General features: G+C 44.6%; 2 protein-coding genes across 2 annotated transcripts; one reads left to right on the forward strand and one right to left on the reverse strand.

The window, feature by feature from the left end:
• Positions 1 to 366: 366 nt before the first annotated feature.
• LOC109744983 (probable long-chain-alcohol O-fatty-acyltransferase 5) lies at positions 367 to 2,281 on the forward strand. Its single transcript, XM_020304121.4, has one exon. It carries the CDS (start codon positions 1,061 to 1,063, stop codon positions 2,075 to 2,077), a length of 1,017 nt encoding a protein of 338 aa, XP_020159710.1. The 5' UTR covers positions 367 to 1,060; the 3' UTR covers positions 2,078 to 2,281.
• Positions 2,282 to 2,598: 317 nt separating this feature from the next.
• Positions 2,599 to 10,709, reverse strand: LOC109744981 (probable mitochondrial import inner membrane translocase subunit TIM21). Its single transcript, XM_020304118.4, has 7 exons — positions 10,465 to 10,709; positions 8,823 to 8,891; positions 7,725 to 7,876; positions 6,511 to 6,689; positions 3,938 to 3,986; positions 3,730 to 3,849; positions 2,599 to 3,243 (listed from the first exon to the last, which is right to left on the reverse strand). The coding sequence occupies exons 1-7, from the start codon at positions 10,583 to 10,585 to the stop codon at positions 3,085 to 3,087; spliced, it is 849 nt and encodes a 282-aa protein (XP_020159707.1). The 5' UTR covers positions 10,586 to 10,709; the 3' UTR covers positions 2,599 to 3,084.
• Between the last annotated feature and the right edge of the window lie 8,024 nt (positions 10,710 to 18,733).

The raw sequence follows: 18,733 nt of genomic DNA on the forward strand, positions 1-18,733 counted from the left end.
ATGACAAAATTTGCATAGAATTTATACAGGAATTGTGCTTTCTCTAATATGCAAGAATAATCATATAATGGCGAAATTTTGGCTAATAGAAGTGCCCTAAGAATGAATGGGTTGGTGGGATTGGTATTACCCCTTATGAAGAAAGAAACTGGATAAAAACTAAAAGGAATTCAAAACAATAAAATTATCTGAGTAAGAATGAATTAGTGGAAACGCTATTAACCCTTGAGAAGAAGGAAAATAAAATAAATACTAAAACATGATAAAATTTGCACACAATTTACAAAAAATATGCGCTTTTATAATATGGAATTGGTGTTACCTTTAAAGAACAAGGAAACTCTAATAAAAATTAAGATAAAATAAAAATAATATTGTTTATAAGTAAGAATGAAATAGTGACATTGGTATTACACTTTAATACTAATAATATATAAACACACAAATAAAAGTTGCACAAAAATTTGCACTAAAACTTCACCTTTTGTAATATACAAATAATACGAATATAACAGTACAATTTTCACAATAATATAGTTACACACTTATTGTATAGCACTTGCATGAATACATGTACACTCATCAAACATCACAAAAAACTGATAAGAAAAAACACTAAAAACAAAAAACAAAAGCAAAAGGGCATAAACATAAAAAAACAGAAAAGGCAAAGGGAGAGAGGGGATGGCTGGTTTGTCGAGTGGGCTAGATAGAGCTCTTGGTTGCCCAGTTAACGGCCCTCGGCCCATTAAGGTATTGACTCATCCAACAAATTCCCAGCCCAAAACAAGTCACCACACAACAAAAAACAAAAGATAACAGGAATCTTAGAGCAGCAATCAACGGCCGAGAAAAACGACTGACCCAAATTCAATTTTCTGGCAACTTACCTCTCTTGCTAGACTGTACATAAGCATATCGCACACCAAAGCGTTCGCCTTTCTTTAATCCTTCTTCAGATCATCGTTTGGCACTACACCTTCATTGGATCATCGTTTTGACGTTGGAGTCCATCCCAGACCTTAGCAGGTCAGCAGCGGCTGCGCTCATCGAGCGCGGGATGGCGTCCGAGGTAGCCAGCCTTGCACTGGTCTCGGCCGCCGTGGCCGCGGCCATGGCCTACGCGCGCCTCGCCGCCTCGCGCTTGGGCCCCGGCCTCCCCCGCCTCGCGGCGCTCCTCCCGGTGCTCCTCCTCCTCCCCATCCTCCCCTTCACCTTCTCCTCCATCCACCTCCGCACCATCTCCGCCTTCTTCCTCGTCTGGCTCTGCGGCTTCAAGCTCCTCCTCCTCGCCGCCGGCCACGGCCCGCTCCACCCGTCCCTCCCAGCCGTGCGCTTCGCCGCCTGCGCCGCGCTCCCCGTCAATGTCCGGGACAGGGCGCAGACCTCGCGGTCCCTCCCTGCCGGGTTCCTGCTCTCCTACGCGGCCAAGGCGGCCCTCTTCGCGGCGCTCGTCTCGCTCCGTGGCCTCCGGGCGAGGATGCCGGCGTACGCCGTGGTCGCGTTCGACGGCGCGCACGTGTACCTGATGCTCGAGCTCTTCCTGGCGTCCGCCGCGGCGTTCGCCCGGACGCTGCTGGGCGCGGAGCTGAAGCCGCAGTTCGACCGGCCGTACCTCGCCTCGTCGCTCCGCGACTTCTGGGGCCGGCGGTGGAACCTCATGGTCCCCGGGGCGCTCCGGCCGAGCGTGTACCGCCCCGTGCGCGCCCGCCTCGGCTACTCCGCCGGCGTGCTCGCCACGTTCCTCGTGTCGGGCCTCATGCACGAGGTGATGTTCTACTACATCACGCTCGAGGCCGGCACGGGGGAGGTGACCGCGTTCTTCGTCCTCCACGGCGCGTGCGTGGTGGCCGAGCGGCGGTGGGTGAGGCGGGGCAGCGCATGGCGGCCGCCGCGCGCGGCGGCGACGGCGGCCACGCTGGCGTTCGTGACGGGGACCGCGTCCTGGCTCTTCTTCGCGCCCGTCATACGGAGCGGGCTGGACAAGGCCATCGTCGCCGAGTGCGAGGGAATTCTGGCCTTGCTGGAGGCGGCTGTGCGGAGGCTGGCTGCACGCCTGGTTTGGAATTGGAGCTGATGGTGTGCCTCACGAGGAACATGGCGGCAGGCTTTACTTTGCAAGGAAGGAAACGTTGCATTACACTATGAGTATTTTTAAAGTTAAAGGAAGGAAGATTTTTAGGGCTGCAAAAAGAGTAGCAAGGATTGGGTGTGCGATGCGGTGCGCCGATTATTAACTGGAGGCCTAAATTGTTCGGAGAATGTATTTTTTTTCTCTAAACCTTGGCAACTCCCTGTCATTGTTCGGATGTCGTGTTGCTGGTACGCATTTTGGCCTAGCGAAGCAAGGGTTGTCATGCTAGCACATGCACGGCAATTTATTTTTCTGTTGCAACGCACAGGCATATGCCCTAGTAGAACTCATTAAAATTGATCGTCCTTTCAGTGGAGGAAATAGTTTCGTTTTTGTGCTGTAGTTTCCCCCGCAAAAAAAAAAGAACTTATGCCATAGTCTGACTATTGAGCCGTATCCTCCAGTGGAGTCCGCAAGTGCGGTACTTTTACCGTCTCTAGGTTTTAACTGAATTTTAGCAATGCTAAAGAAACATGCACCCTTGTATTGAAGATCACTTCATACATGCCTGGAAACCCAGGCTTGAAAGTCGTAATGTAACCAGATATTATTGCTATTTGGACATCATTGGAGGCTTGCACGAAATCCATGTGCATCATTAAAACTGCCTGAAATGGGACCAAAACTCGATAGATGAAGGATCACTTGCTCCCTCCCATGTTTGAGGAGCACCGGGAAAGAAGGGTTGTACACATGTGCCTGCACGCCTTTCAGCTAAACAAAGCAACAACATCAAGGTCCTTGCACGGTACACCATGTCTAAGATACTCTGGTCAGCAGCTCTGATGGTTCATCTTCCTCCTACTTATGCTTTCGGGGAAGTTCAAAATTCACAACTTCTTTAATCCGAGGACGGGTATTTAACATCAGATGCAGGCCATTGGAGATGGGATGTAAAATGAAGTGTCGCATGGATGTGCCACTGCTGGCTGATCTGGTCTCTTGCATCCCTATGCTGGTAGGTAAGATTCTAACATGATTTGTGCAGGTCGCGGTGACGTAATCTCGACGAGAAGAAACGTGAACTTCCATGTCCTGTCGGAGCTATCTTTGAACATCTCCGCAAAGACCTTTCCAGCTCCATGCGGCCCTCGGATGTGAAAGCCTACCTGAAATGATGCATGTGAATTCCAACTGATCAACCAGCTTCAAAGACTTGCCGATACAACTATGTAAATTACTACATGAATTCATATCAATATCCTAGTGCCCCTTGCTTGCGGAATTAGTAGAGCATCTGAAAGCATATAAACTTGTCAGGGTCCACTACATACTAAAACTCTCTTTACTAGTAAGTATTATCATTAATCATGACTTGAGACTGATTTTAGAAGAAAAAAGTTGTGTTTGCTCTCATCTCTGTTTCTCTCCCTATGTTGTCATTTGCAAGCTTGCTCCTGGCCAAGGGAAGTCATTGGCTCATTGCCATATGCTGCTAACAAATTGTCAGAGAATAAGTGTCACCCTAACTGTTGCAGCCCCTCACGGTAAACTTGTCCATTTTCATTCACTTAGTTACCATTATCTTGATGTGCAAGTAAGCTGCATAATTAAAGAACACACGGCTGTATAGACTAGAGAGGAAATTATGCTACCTCCACATGTTCAACACCATCCTCATCTGTCCAAACCCTGTTTTGGATGCGCTGCCGAGCTGCGCGGTTTCTGGATTCCGTACCATAACCAGTTATAGGGTAACCAATTTTGGCTGTAACCTGACAAACATGCGATAGACAAAGTATACTAAGAGAGGAACAGCAAGTATGCAAGGGAAAAATGGAAATAACACGAACAGCCACAAACCTGACTATCACTCTGAACTCTTACTAGAGCTTTCCCAAAAATCTTGTACCTGTAGAAGGGTAGCAACATTAGGCAATTTCCCATTCACATTGCAAGGGAATACCACAGGCATTTTCCAGAAGAAAAAAAGGTGTAAACTACAGAGGCATGCTTAGGCATAGAGCAACAAAAACAACCATGTGATACAAAAAAAGAAAAAGAGGCGATAAAAAATACAAAACTTCTTACTCCCTCCGTTTCAGAACACAAGGTGCATCGCTTTTGTGAAAGTCAAACATATATGGGTTTTTATCATTTATGCCACTAGTTGTGTCCCACTACTCAGTTTTGCTACAAGGAATTTCAACTGCTCAAAAATGTCATCGCTTTGTTAGGCACATGCTAAAAAATGCCAATGGACACCATTAATGCCAGCTCAAATCTCGTTTGCCATGTTATAATGACATAAATACCTATGGACCAACATGTCAGCTCTCCCTCTCTCACTACAATAAAGTGCGGGTCCCACTTGATCCCAACAACGTTCTTATTTTCCCGTAAAATTATCTGCATGCTTACTCCTGACAAGTGGGTCCCACACTTATCATTGTGAGATAGAGAGAACCAGTGGCGAATCTACCGGTGAGGCTTCGATAGGCTCGAGCCTACCCTCCAAAATCGCGATTATTTTTTTTTACTACTATGCATCGATAGGCCCAGCCCAGGAAGAGCAGGTCAGCCGGCCTATCTAAGTGAATTTGGCACAAGCCCACAAGCAGAAACAGCAGCCGCACCCGCACGAGCTGGGTAGCGAGGCATGGAGGCAGCCCTCACGGCCGCACGCTCCCCTGCTCTCAACGACCTAGCCGCCGGACGGCCGGAGCAGGCGGAGGCGCTGAGCTTGCCAACCGAGCAGGTCGAGGCTCCGAGCTCGCCGCCCAACGAGGGAGCCAGCACGGCAGCACGGGGAGGCGGACAGCTCGTAGCCTGTCGCCCGTCGGCCAGGCCTTTCGGAGCTTGCCGGTTCCGCCACCGCCTGGCCGTCGCCCATCGCCTGACGCAGCCAAGGATCCAGGGAGGACCTGGACCTCCGAGGCTCCCTGCGAGCCGGTAGAATTCTTCTCCTCTGTCTAATTTCTTCTCTGGACGATTGGACTCTGCCTATTTTGTAGTTGGCATAGCTAGTTTAGTTCTAGTCGGTAGCTACTAATTCAGTTCTAGTTATAATTAATTTGCTGTAGGCTTTAGTTCTAGTTATAATTAATTCAGTTCTAGTTATAATTAATTTGCAGTAGCTAGTTTAGTTGTCTGTAGCTAGATTATCCAAAAAAATCTATTACCTAGTAATTCAGGACGGAGGGAGTAGTAAATAGTACTCCCTCTGTAAACTAATATAAGAGCATTTAGATTACTAAAGTAGTGATCTAAACGCTCTTATATTAGTTTACGGAGGGAGTACATGTTTCCAGTAATGGAAAAGTTTGAGCTTATTTAGACGAATGGATTTGGAGATAATGGCTATTTTGCTAAACAAATTCATTTTTTGTGCAAAATTTGATATTTTTAAAAAATCCAAAAAATTCTAGTAAATACTAAATGTTTCAGTTTATTTGTACAAAAGATTAGGAGACAATTGTTTTTCTTCAAAAGAGGGTTTAGTTTTCTGGGCGTAAACTTTGAGCCAACCTCCATTTTCTTTCTAGATTCACCACTGGAGAGAACTGAAATGTGGGTCTAGGGGCATTTTTGTCATATAACATGGTCAATGGGTTTGACCTGACATCTAATGGCATTTTTGAGCAAACATCTAACGGAACGATGGCATTTTTGAGCAAGCATCTCACGGAACGATGTCATTTTTGAGCAGTTGTAGCTTCTAATGGCAAAACTGAGTAGTGGGACACAACTAGTGGCATAAATGATAAAAACCCAACATATATATGTTTGACCTAGACTATAGAATAAAATATCGACATTTACAATATAAATAAATATATGAAAATATTTTCATGGTAGATCTAATGATACAAATTTGGTATTGTAGATATTGACGCTTTTTTCTATAAACTTGGTCAAACATGCACAAATTCGACCTTCGACAATACTAATACACCTTATATTTTGAAAGGGAGGGAGTATCAGATACACAAGATAATAAGTAAATCACGCAGAATTATCAAGTATGCTATGATTGACAACCTGCTAAACAAAATCTACACCACCAAGTTATTTACTTGGTCAGCTTCAGGGAGAAGCTGAGTACCATGCATAGGTGGCAGGAGCAGACTAGGTTAATAAGTATGCCAAGATATGCCAACCACAAAGTTGGTTATGAAAGAGCGCTTAGTTTGCCGCAAGTTTGGACTATCTACCGTCAAGTATATCAACCAAGCGATGGGGGGTGACACAAAGTACAAACCAATGGAAGAAATAGCATACATGTGTCGGCAATAAATATACTAAGAGGAAACCAGTGACGGGGACTCCAAATTTTGGCAGTAAACATGCCCATATGGCCATATGTATTATCATGTTTCTTACTAATTGTGCTATTTGGCATCTTAAGTTCAATCAGAAAAACACAAAGGACATACTCTTTTGGTTCAAATATAAGCTCTTTGAAAACAGCATATCCAGCCAATGCAGCAACTCCAAGCCCAGCAAGTATTACAACACTGTAAGAGGCGCCCTCGACAAATGTCACTGGCTTCTCAGGTATATTGTAGGTAGGGGCATTAAAGGGATCTTCAACAGTCGTCAAGTCTGTTCTCTCCTGAGGATAAAGGTGGCAGTCTTCTATAAGCAATAAAAAATGACCCAGTGTGGCATGCACCATAAGAAAAATGAACCAGTGTGGCATGAAATAGGAAAAAGGAAACAACAGAACCATATAAAGTTTACTTTAAATTTAAAGTGTAGACGAAGAAATGCATGAACAATGGGCCTCAAAAACTGAAAATGCAAGGTGTTACGTGATAAATATTGTTGAGGGGAGAGTTAGTACAAAATACTCAGCCTTTCTGCGGCAAATGTTGTCAATGAATAAACGAAGAGAATAGACAAGATTCCAGACTTTCAGGCAAACTATAGTCTATAACTAACATAATTAGTTTCCCCTATCGGATGAACAATTCATGCCTTATCAAGAAATCTGGTGTAGGTAAAATGAGGAACTTGTTATCTGATATCACAACATCAAGATGCTTTATCGAAAAGACAATTAAGCACCTAGCAACTACCTATACTGATATGAACAATAAAACAGAATTTTCAGTATATGCAACATCGTTCCATTCTCATAGCATTTGAGGAACACCTAACAATCTATTCTGCAAAAATAGTTCAAAACCACATTATAGGTGCTAATGCATATGCATTGATCAATAAAGATGCAGCAGCTTCCTGATGCACTGATCCCAACAGCATTTAATCTAATGAACATGAAAAGAAAACTAGTAAAGCTTATGCATGTGTATGCACAACTGATCATTAGTCACTACTGCAGATGGTAACAAGGTGACAATGACATGGTTAATAGTTTCCAATATTCCACAGCCAACACACAATTTATAGTACTCCCTCCGATCCATATTAGTTGTCGCTCAAACGGATGTATCTGGCACTGAAATACGCCTAGATACATCCATTTCGGCGACAATTAATATGGACCAGCAGGAGTAGCATGTTCAAAAAATTGACAACACTGTCAGTCAATGCTGAAAACTACCAAGGGTCATCACAACCAGGAAAATACACAAGAAAATAGTATTCAATAAACTAAATCGGCGAACAGAACTAGCTAACAAACCTGTTTTGGTCTTTTTTCTGAGGCTTCTGTGGAGTAAGATGCAGATGGCCTTATGAAAGAAGGAAGCACTTTGCGGTATTCTTTACGCACTGTCAAAGGACCTGAACGGTTTGCATTGATCATATACCACCTTGAATTTTTTACAGATGATGCTGGAAGGTTTGCCAAAAGAGAACCCCATCAGCATTTAATAAGGTTAATAGGATGCACGATATTGAAATAACTGTTATTTAACAACAAAGAACAGAAAAGTCAAATAGTTATTTAACACCTTTTGAATGGAAACAGGGAGCAATTCACATGGCAGACCCAACTTAACCGAAGGATAGAATAGGCAGAACAATCATACATGATATCCATCTAACATTAGTTTGGTACAGAAGGCAAACAGAGCAAGTTTTATATTTGCCTTCTAATTTTGCTTCTAGAGTTTTAGATTTGCCTTTTCATTCTAGCTGGTCTGATCAAGGGTAGAACACTCATACTTGTACTATTGCAATTGTCAAATATTTTCAAGGAAGATTCACTAAACAAGTATTTGGAAGCTATTCTTAATGATTCTTGTGGCATATTGAAAAGAGTACATGAATTTAAGGCATAAATTATGCATAGACACATGATAATGGCAGAATATGCCATTATACCAGGGATTAGTTATAGCTAAAAGGTGTTAGCAGAAAACAACAAAATCCTGACTGCATTATATTCGTGCAATAGTTCTGGTAAAATTGAATGGTATTGCATGAACTCAAGACATAAATTACTGTTGCCTTGGCGCAGCGGTAAAGCTGTTGCCTTGTGACCATGAGGTCACAGTTTCGAGTCCTGGAAACAGCCTCTTGCAGAAATGTAGGTAAAGGCTGCGTACTATAGACCCAAAGTGGTCGGACCCTTCCCCGGACCCTGCACAAGCAGGAGCTACGTGCACCGGGATGCCCTTAGTTCTGGTAAAATTGAATAGTATTGCATGAACTCAAGACATAAATTACTGTACTTTGCTATATCTGCTTGCTGCACTTTAGTCCTCAAATATGTCAGAACCAGTGCACGAATACAGCATGTGAAGAATGAATGTTTAAATGTATAAGAAAAACATACCATGCACAACTTCACCAGACTTTGCAAAAGCTTCCCTAAGTCCATCAGTTGTTGTTCGCTTGCTTAACCCTATAAATCATTGTTAATACTATCATAATCCAGACGTTACGTACACCAGAAGGTTAAACATGAAAGGAAACAAATCAAACAGGGGCAACAAACATAAACTTCCAAGTGTAATAAAAGACACAAAATAGAAAGCGGAACTATATGATGAAATACATTTAACGCATTTAATTACAACTTATGATAAATTTTAGGAATCACTACACTGTTACTGCAACATCTTTAAATGGTACTCACCAGGGTGTTTATATAACTACACTGGCTTTAATTGGTACTTACTAAAGTATTTTCTGGTTTTCATGTTATAAAGTTCCTTGTGTGCACATGCAGGATCAAGCAAGAACCAAGATTGGAGAAGTTTCAGCCTCAAGTTAAGATAACCGAATATTTGGTTTAATTTCACGATCTCCACATGAACTGCTCACCTATTTGGTATTTGCTAGTGGGAAACATCACTGGTCTAATTTCTGATGCTTCACCACCTACGCTGCTGATGATGGTACGTTAAATGAAAATAATAAAGTTGACAGTGAGAAGCAGAAGAAACCAAAGATGGAATAGAGGCGCCTGAAGAGAAAGTGGAGTATTGGGATTGCTATTGTAGTTAGAATCAGGATTATGCATCCTGCAAACTGGGCCGCTGTTCTGCTAGTCCATCATTGATTCAACCAATCTTTCAGTTTCAATATGTAGTCTCAGCTCAAACAGTTGAATGATAGGATCTCAGAGGAGTGGTCAGCTTCCATTCCATGATCATGCAGATTTTTATGATTCCAAGAGAAAGATGCTCATCTAACATCACAGTGCTCTGCTGTAGGCTTTGTCACAGATAAACAGAAGACCCATAGAGTTTGCCAGGACGCGGTCTGGTGTGAGACTGAATTGAAAAAATGTGGTTGGATTCGTGTATAGGTCCATCTTTATGTACCATCTAAGCAATGTTTGGACTATCTTTCACAAGGTCTAACTCTTCCAGAAAAATCAGACGATTTGATCATATGGTTCATAGTTAGTTATCCATGGATGCAGAACAGAGTTCATTTCCTATGGTCACTTGATACCCTTTTACAACTCTCCCGCTAACTAGTTTATAAGAACCATTTGTGCGATTAGTTCACATCACATGAACAATGCCAGAACATGTATATGCTCGGGTTACTCAACATAAGTCGTGTCTATGATTTGCAACTACTCCATGGTACCCTCTGTATGTTTTTTCAAACGATTAGATCTGTATAAATTGAATAAAAAGGGTAATCATAAAGCAGTCCAAATCCATAAAATAATGCAGGGCTTGAATAAGCAATGCTGCAGCAGCACAACTCAATATGTAAGCTTTGTGAACATGCTACCAGAAACTTGTCCAATGTCCGAGACGCCAGCTTATACAATCAAGCCCTCACTAGAGAACTGCCCAGCCAAAACGACAGCTACCTGACCCTAGCCAATTTGTGATAATCCCGCAAGATCACTCCCATTTTAGTAAAGTGTATATCTCTAGACGCGAGGAAAGCTGGGAGTGGTTACGGGGAAATAATGGAAGACGGAGAAGGGGAGGGGGAAGAAAGAATCAAACCGGGGGCGAAGAGGCTGGCGAAGGGGTCTGCCTTCGGGGGAGGGGTCGGCGGCTTCGGTGGCACCAGGGCGGATATGGAGAACAAGCGCCGGGATCCGGACCTTGCCGCAGCCGCCGCCATCGCCGCCGGGATGCCTTTCGCCGTGGAAAGGCGACCGGGGGTTATTAGGGATTTCCTCCCTCCTTCCAGGGGGTTTAGACGACTTTAGATCGTTTTCCAGTTTTTTTTTCCCTTTCATTTTGTGATGGGAGAGCGTTTTCCAGTTGGGCAGTACGAGTCGGCCGCGTAAAGATTAGATCAGATCAGCCGTCTCGCCAGCCCTTGGATGACACTGAGACAGCCGACCGATCTATTACCAAGTCAGCCAGACTTGGCACAAGCACTATGTTGTGCTCGCTTGGTTTGCAACGAACACCTTGTTGCAATGGTCAAACTGTTTCATACGGTTGCGATTCGTCTGCTCTACCGCCGAGTCAGTCATAACCTTAACAATGGTCAAACGGTTTCGTAATAAAGAGAGAGAGAGAGTTTATGCTGGAAGGAAGAGATAGGGATGTTGCTTCCCTTTTGAGGTAAGGTCGATGAGGAAGCCATGTGTGGGGTCCACAAGGACGTGTCGCGCCCCGCGCCCTAGGGAGGCGTCGATGCCCGCATTATTATCAGTCGACTGTGGCTAAGCACTCTTCCTTTCCAGTTTGTTTGAGCTTTCACATCAACTTCAAAAAAACCCCGGTGTCTAGCCGAGTAACTAGCTTCGGCTTGCTACTACCACTAGTGGGTGGATGTATGTGCGCTAGTGATATGTATCCCTTAGATCGCTTAATAGCGTCGAAAAGTGGACCAACCTATTAGGAACCACGAGCGCTTCGCCAATAGCAGGAACGAGAAGGTTTCTTGTTGGTTTTAGAAATCTTTCATATGTTTCTTTTTTCTTTTTCAGTGTTTTTTTTCTATTTTTTGTGTTGAAAGTGCAACTAATCCCCGGGTGGTTTGGTAATTCATAACAATATATATCTCATTGAACTAATGTCCATTCAAGATAAATATTTCAGGATGTTCAATGATTGGCATGGCATGAACTAGAGATGTGGACCCCTCAAAATGCTAAGGACAAAGATTGGTAAAAGCTCAAGACTCTACATTTTTAAGTGATCCAAGATCACATTAAGTCCATAGAAAAGTCAATACTATTAAAAGGGGGCGAGGTGTTGCTTAATGATCTATTTGCTCAAAGTGCTTAGTGATATTACTCCAAAACCCTCAGCCACTTTCTCTATCCAAATATGTCCAACCCAAATTCCCAACTCAGCCCCACCAAAACTTCTCATCTGGAGCCATCGAGTTCTTGTGGACTTAGCCACTGCCAAAACCCTAACAATTCGGTCTCACTGGTATAGATCTCGGTCCCACCGAGATGGCCTTGCCAGCTCCGTGACTTGTTGCAATTACTTTGGTCTCACCAAGATGTTGCAATCGGTCCTACTGAGTTGGCTTGACTGATTCTCTGTTGCTTATTGCTTCACTTCGGTCCCACCGAGATGATGCGATCAGCGCCCCCGAGATGAGATTTGCCCTAAGCCCTAGCACATCGGTCCCACTGAGTTGTTCCTATTGATCCCACCGAGATTCCTAACGTTCATATTTTGCACAGATCGGTGTCACCGAGATGGGTCAAAAGTGTGTAACAGTTGAATTTTGTGTGGAGGCTATATATACCCCTCCACCCTCCTCTTACTAAGAGAGAGCCATCAGAATGTGCCTACACTTCCACCGTTCATTTTCTGAGAGAGAACCACCTACTCATGTGTTGAGATCAAGAGATTCCATTCCTACCATTTGAACCTTGATTTCTAGCCTTCCCCAAGTTGCTTTCCACTCAAATCCTTCTTCCACCATAGCCAAATCTGTGAGAGAGAGTTGAGTGTTGGGGAGACTATCATTTGAAGAACAAGAGCAAGGAGTTCATCATCAACACACCGTCTATTACCTTTCGGAGAGTGGTGTCTCCTATATTGGTTAGGTGTCGCTTGGGAGCCTCCGACATGATGTGGAGTTGAACCAAGAAGTTTGTAAGGTCAAGGAGATCGCCTACTTCGTGAAGATCTACCCGAGTGAGGCAAGTCCTTCGTGGGCGATGGCCATGGTGGGATAGACAAGGTTGCTTCTTCGTGGACCCTTCGTGGGTGGAGCCCTCCGTGGACTCGCACAACCGTTACCCTTCGTAGGTTGAAGTCTCCATCAACATGGACGTACGATATCGCCACCTATCGGAACTACGCCCAAAATCTTCGTGTATCCATTGTGTTTGCCTTCTCCAAACCCTTCCCTTTACGTTCATACGCAATGTTTTACATTCTGCTGCTATATCTTAGAATTGCATGTATAGGTTGATTGCTTGACTTGTCATAATTGCTAAAATCTGCCCACAGCTAAAATCGGGAAAAGGAAAGATTTTTATTTGGTCAAGTAGTCTAATCACCCCCCTCTAGACATACTTTCGATCCTACAAGTGGTATCAGAGCTTTGGCCTCCATTAGCCTTGATTTTCATTGCTTTGGTGATCAAAGCCTTGGTTTCACAACCTAGGAGAGTATGGCGTCTAGTGAGGGTAACCATCACCGTAGAGGTCCTTACTTTGATGGTACAAATTTTGCTAGTTGGAAGCATAAGATGAAAATGCATATTCTTGGTCATAACCCCGCCGTTTGGGTTGTTGTCCGTATTGGCTTGCAAGGTGAATTCTTTGAGGACGGTAGAGAACCAGATCATGGAGCGACCGCGGAAGAATTGAAGATGTTGCAATAAAATGCTCAAGCTTGGGATATTCTCTTCAATAGATTGTGCCCCAAGAATTCAACAAAATCAGCCGCCTTGAAAATGGAAAGGAAATTTGGGATACTTTGGTTGATATGCACGAAGGTATCGAGTCCGTCAAGGAGTCCAAGTTGGATGTGCTTCAAAGTTAACTTGACAAGTTCAAGATGAAGGATGGTGAAGAAGTCGCCGAAATGTACTCTAGGCTTGCTCTCGTCACAAATGAGATTTTCGTCTTAGGAAGCGAAGAGATGACCGACAAATTCATCATCAAGAAGATCCTTAGAGCTTTGGATGGCAAATATGATACTGATACGTCCATTTTGCATCATGTTTTTATGTTGATATTTATTGCATTATGGGTTGTTATTACACTTTATGGTGCAATTGTCATACCTTTTCTCTCTTATTTTACAAGATTTACATGAAGGGAGAATGTCGGCAGCTGGAATTCTGGACCGGAAAGGAGCAAATCTAATATCCCTATTCTGCAGAACTCCAAATGTCTTGAAACTTTACGGAGAATTATTTTGAAATATAAAAAATACTGGGCGAAGAAATACCAGGAGGGGACGCACCAGGTGGCCACAAGCCTGGGGGTGCGCCCTACCCCCCAGGGCGCGCCTCCTGAGCTTGTGGTCCCCCTGGCCAGCCTCTGGTGCCTATCTTCTGCTATATGAGGCGTTTTGACCTAGAAAAAAAATAAGGGGAAGGCTTTAGGGATGAAGCGCCGCCGTCTCGAGGCGGAACCTAGGCAGAAGCTATCTAGGGCTCTGGCAGAGCGATTCTACCGGGGAAATTTCCCTCCGGGAGGGGGAAATCAAAGCCATCATCATCATCAATGATCCTCTCATCGTGGGAGGACCAATCTTCATCATCTTCACCAGCACCATCTCATCTCAAACCCTAGTTCATCTCTTGTATTCAATCTTTGCCTCAAAACCTCAGATTGGTACCTATGGGTTGCTAGTAGTGTTGATTACTCTTTGTAGTTGATGCTAGTTGGTTTATTTGGTGGAAGATCATATGTTAAGATCCTTAATGATATTCAATACTGATACGTCCATTTTGCATCATGTTTTTTATGTTAATATTTATTGCATTATGGGTTGTTATTACACCTTAAGATACAATTCTTATGCCTTTTCTCTCTTATTTTACAAAATTTACATGAAGAGGGAGAATGCCTGCAGCTGGAGTTCTGGACCAGAAAGGAGCAAACTTGAGATACCTATTCTGCATAGCTCCAAATGTCTTGAAACTTTACGGAGAATTGTCTTGTAATATATAAAAAATATGGGATTTTTATTTCTGTGCCCCTGGTTCCTTAGCTCTACTCATTCATCCCCACTCTGTTAACTTTTGCTCACTTTTCCCCACTTCCTTGCCCGAAACCCTCATAACTGGTTATAACGGACGTTGCCGTCGGGTCAATGCCTTCGACCGTTAGCTGACGAGTGGGGCCGCGTATACGTGGGCGCATGCAAGACCGCGGTCGTGGGGTAGCACGTGTCCATCGACATGCCCGAAACGTCCCATCATATAAAGAGGGCAACCACCTCCATCGCCCCTACCATTTTCCCCAAATCCCCTCGCTGTCCCATCATATTTGTCTGTCCTTAAATTTGCATGTGGTTTATTTGTCTATCCTGAATCTATGGTGAGCAACTCCAACGGGCCGACCCAAACGGACGGTGATTTCATCCGCTTTTTGTCCGTTTGGATCGACCAGGCGGACACGGATGTCCGCTTCCGCGTTTGGGCCGGCTCGTGCGCCCAACGCTGGCCCGACCCATTTTGAAGGCGGCGACAAAAAAAACTGTGCATGCATATTTAAAATAAAAACAACTTAATTAAACATTAAAGCCGGCCAGGAAGGCCGGCGAGAGTCCACGCGTCCACATTAGCATTAAAAGAAATTAAAAACAACCTAACTACAAGGCGGCGCGCTGCCTAGCGCGCCCTAGGCGTTGTCGTCGTCGTCGTCCTTGGGGTGGGTGAGGTCGATGAGCGTCGGTGCAGGGCCGGCCCAGGGGAACGCCGTGTTCCAGGCGGCGGCGATGTAGGCCGCGGGTAGCTGTTCCGGCGGGGGCAGTGCCGGCGCGGGGGGCTGTGCGGCCGCCTGTGCAGCCGCAGCTTGGCGCGCCTCCTCCTTAGCCTCGCGCGCCTCCTCCTCGAGGTCGCGCTCGAGCATCTCCTCGTACTCGTCGTGATGGCGCTCCTCGGCGAGCCGTCGCTGGTGCCACATCTCGAGGTACGCCGCCTCCTGCTCCGGGGTCGCCCCCATCCAAACCGGTGGCGCGGACACCCACTCGCGCACCACTCCCGTCTAGGCGAAGCGCGCCATGGGATCTGGCTCCGGCTCAGGCTCCGGCTGCGGCTCCGGGTCCGCCTTGACGAGCCGTCGGGGAGGGGACGGTGGGGCCACCGGCGGCACGACGCAATCGCCGGCCGCGGAGAGGGCGAGGGCCTGCGCCATGGCAGCCTCGTAGCGAGCCTCCTCTTCCTCCACCGCCTCCACCCTGCACCGCTCGTCCTCCTCGCTCTTGCGGTAGACCACCGCAAGGGCCGCCTGGTCTTCCTCCCAGACGACGAGCCGGGGCAGCGGCACGCTGCGGTCGACCTCCCGCACGCCGTGTTGCCTCGCCTCCTTGTGCTCGAGGGCGAACCACCTCGCCCAGTTAGGCGAGTCGGTGGCTGCTACCTCTTGAGCACTGCGTTGGTTTTCCCTTGAAGAGGAAAGGGTGATGCATTAAAGTAGCGTAAGTATTTCCCTCAGTTTTTGAGAACCAAGGTATCAATCCAGTAGGAGACCACGCTCGAGTCCCACGCACCTACACAAACAAATAAGAACCTCGCAACCAACGCGATAAAGGGGTTGTCAATCCCTTCGCGGTCACTTACGAGAGTGAGATCTGATAGAGATGATAAGATAATATTTTTGGTATTTTTATGATAAAGACTAAAAGTAAAGAAAGCAAAATAAACGGTGCCAGAAATAGCTTGTTGTTGGGAGATTAATATGATGGAAGATAGACCCGGGGGCATAGGTTTCACTAGTGGCTTCTCTCAAGATAGCATAAGTATTACGGTGGGTAAACGAATTACTGTCGAGCAATTGATAGAACTGAGCATAGTTATGAGAATATCTAGGTATGATCATGTATATAGGCATCACGTCCGTGACAAGTAGACCGAAACGATTCTGCATCTACTACTATTACTCCACACATCGACCGCTATCCAGCATGCATCTAGAGTATTAAGTTCATAAGAACAGAGTAATGCTTTAAGTAAGATGACATGATGTAGAGGGATAAACTCATGCAATATGATATAAACCCCATCTTTTTATCCTCGATGGCAACAATACAATACGTGTCGTTTCCCTTTCTGTCACTGGGATCGAGCACCGCAAGATTGAACCCAAAGCTAAGCACTTCTCCCATTGCAAGAAAGATCAATCTAGTAGGCCAAACCAAACTGATAATTCGAAGAGACTTGCAAAGATAACCAATCATACATAAAAGAATTCAGAGGAGATTCAAATATTGTTCATAGATAATCTTGATCATAAACCCACAATTCATCGGATCTCGACAAACACACCGCAAAAGAAGATTACATCGAATAGATCTCCAAGAAGATCGAGGAGAACTTTGTATTGAGATCCAAAGAGAGAGAAGAAGCCATCTAACTAATAACTATGGACCCGAAGGTCTGAGGTAAACTACTCACACATCATCGGAGAGGCTATGGTGTTGATGTAGAAGCCCTCCGTGATCAATGCCCCCTCCGGCGGAGCGCCGGAAAAGGCCCCAAGATGGGATCTCACGGGTACAGAAGGTTGCGGCGGTGGAAATAGGGTTTTGGCCCTGTATCTGATGGTTTGGGGGTACGTAGGTATATATAGGAGGAAGAAGTACGTTGGTGGAGCAACGAGGGGCCCACGAGGGTGGAGGGCACGCCCAGGGGGTAGGCGCGCCCCCTGCCTCGTGCCTTCCTCGTTAATTGCTTTACGTAGACTCCAAGTCCTCTGGATCACGTTTGTTCCGAAAATCACGTTCCCGAAGGTTTCATTCCGTTTGGACTCCGTTTGATATTCTTTTCCTTCAAAACACTAAAATAGGCAAAAAAACAGCAATTTGGGCTGGGCCTCCGGTTAATAGGTTAGTCCCGAAAGTAATATAAAAGTGTATAATAAAGCCCATTAAACATCCAAAACAGAATATAATATAGCATGGAACAATAAAAAATTATAGATACGTTGGAGACGTATCAAGCATCCCCAAGCTTAATTCATGCTCGTCCTCGAGTAGGTAAATGATAAAAACAGAATTTTTGATGTGGAATGCTACTTAGCATAATTTTCAATGTAATTCTCTTATTTGTGGTATGAATATTCAGATCCGAAAGATTCAAGATAAAAGTTTAATATTGACATAAAAACAATAATACTTCAAGCATACTAACTAAGAAATTATGTCTTCTCAAAATAACATGGCCAAAGAAAGTTATCCCTACAAAATCATATAGTCTGGCTATGCTCTATCTTCACCACACAAAATATTTAAATCATGCACAACCCCGATGACAAGCCAAGCAATTGTTTCATACTTTTGGTATTCTCAAACCTTTTCAATCTTCACGCAATACATGAGCGTGAGCCATGGACATAGCACTATATGTGGAATAGAATGGTGGTTGTGGAGAAGACAAAAAAGGAGAAGATAGTCTCACATCAACTAGGCGTATCAATGGGCGCCCATTAATAGATATCAATGCGAGTGAGTAGGGATTGCCATGCAACGGATGCACTGGAGCTATAAGTATATGAAAGCTCAACAAAAGAAACTAAGTGGGTGTGCATCCAACTCGCTTGCTCATGAAGACCTAGGGCATTTTGAGGAAGCCCATCATTGGAATATACAAGCCGAGTTCTATAATGAAAAATTCCCACTAGTATATGAAAGTGATATCATAGGAGACTCTCTATCATGAAGATCATGGTGCTAATTTGAAGCACAAGTGTGGAAAAAGGATAGTAGCATTGCCCCTTCTCTCTTTTTCTCTCATTTTTTGGGCCTTCTCTTTTTTTATGGCCTTTCTTCTTCTTTTTTCGTCCGGAGTCTCATCCCGGCTTGGGGGGGAATCATAGTCTCCATCATCCTTTCCTCACTTGGTACAATGCTCTAATAATGATGATCATCACACTTTTATTTACTTACAACTCAAGAATTACAACTCAATACTTAGAACAATATATGACTCTATGTGATTGCCTCCGGCGGTGCACCGGGATATGCAATGAATCAAGAGTGACATGTACGAAGGAATCATGAACGGTGGCTTTGCCACAAATAGGATGTCAACTACATGATCACGCAAAGCAATTATGACAATGATGAAGCACTCATAGTGAATGAAACGATGGTAAGTTGCATGGCAATATAT

Source organism: Aegilops tauschii, chromosome 2, assembly GCF_002575655.3.
Source record: "Aegilops tauschii subsp. strangulata cultivar AL8/78 chromosome 2, Aet v6.0, whole genome shotgun sequence".
In the NCBI taxonomy this organism is placed as follows: domain Eukaryota; kingdom Viridiplantae; phylum Streptophyta; class Magnoliopsida; order Poales; family Poaceae; genus Aegilops; species Aegilops tauschii.

Coding starts and splice junctions, on each gene's coding strand:
- LOC109744983 (XM_020304121.4), top strand. CDS start 1,061: ATGGCGTCCGAGGTAGCCAGCCTTGCACTGGTCTCGGCCGCCGTGGCC.
- LOC109744981 (XM_020304118.4), bottom strand. CDS start 10,585: ATGGCGGCGGCTGCGGCAAGGTCCGGATCCCGGCGCTTGTTCTCCATA. Junction 3,987..6,510: donor CTTATATTTGAACCAAAAGA/GTATGTCCTTTG, acceptor ACCCTTCTACAG/GTACAAGATTTTTGGGAAAG. Junction 3,850..3,937: donor GAGTTCAGAGTGATAGTCAG/GTTTGTGGCTGT, acceptor CATGTTTGTCAG/GTTACAGCCAAAATTGGTTA.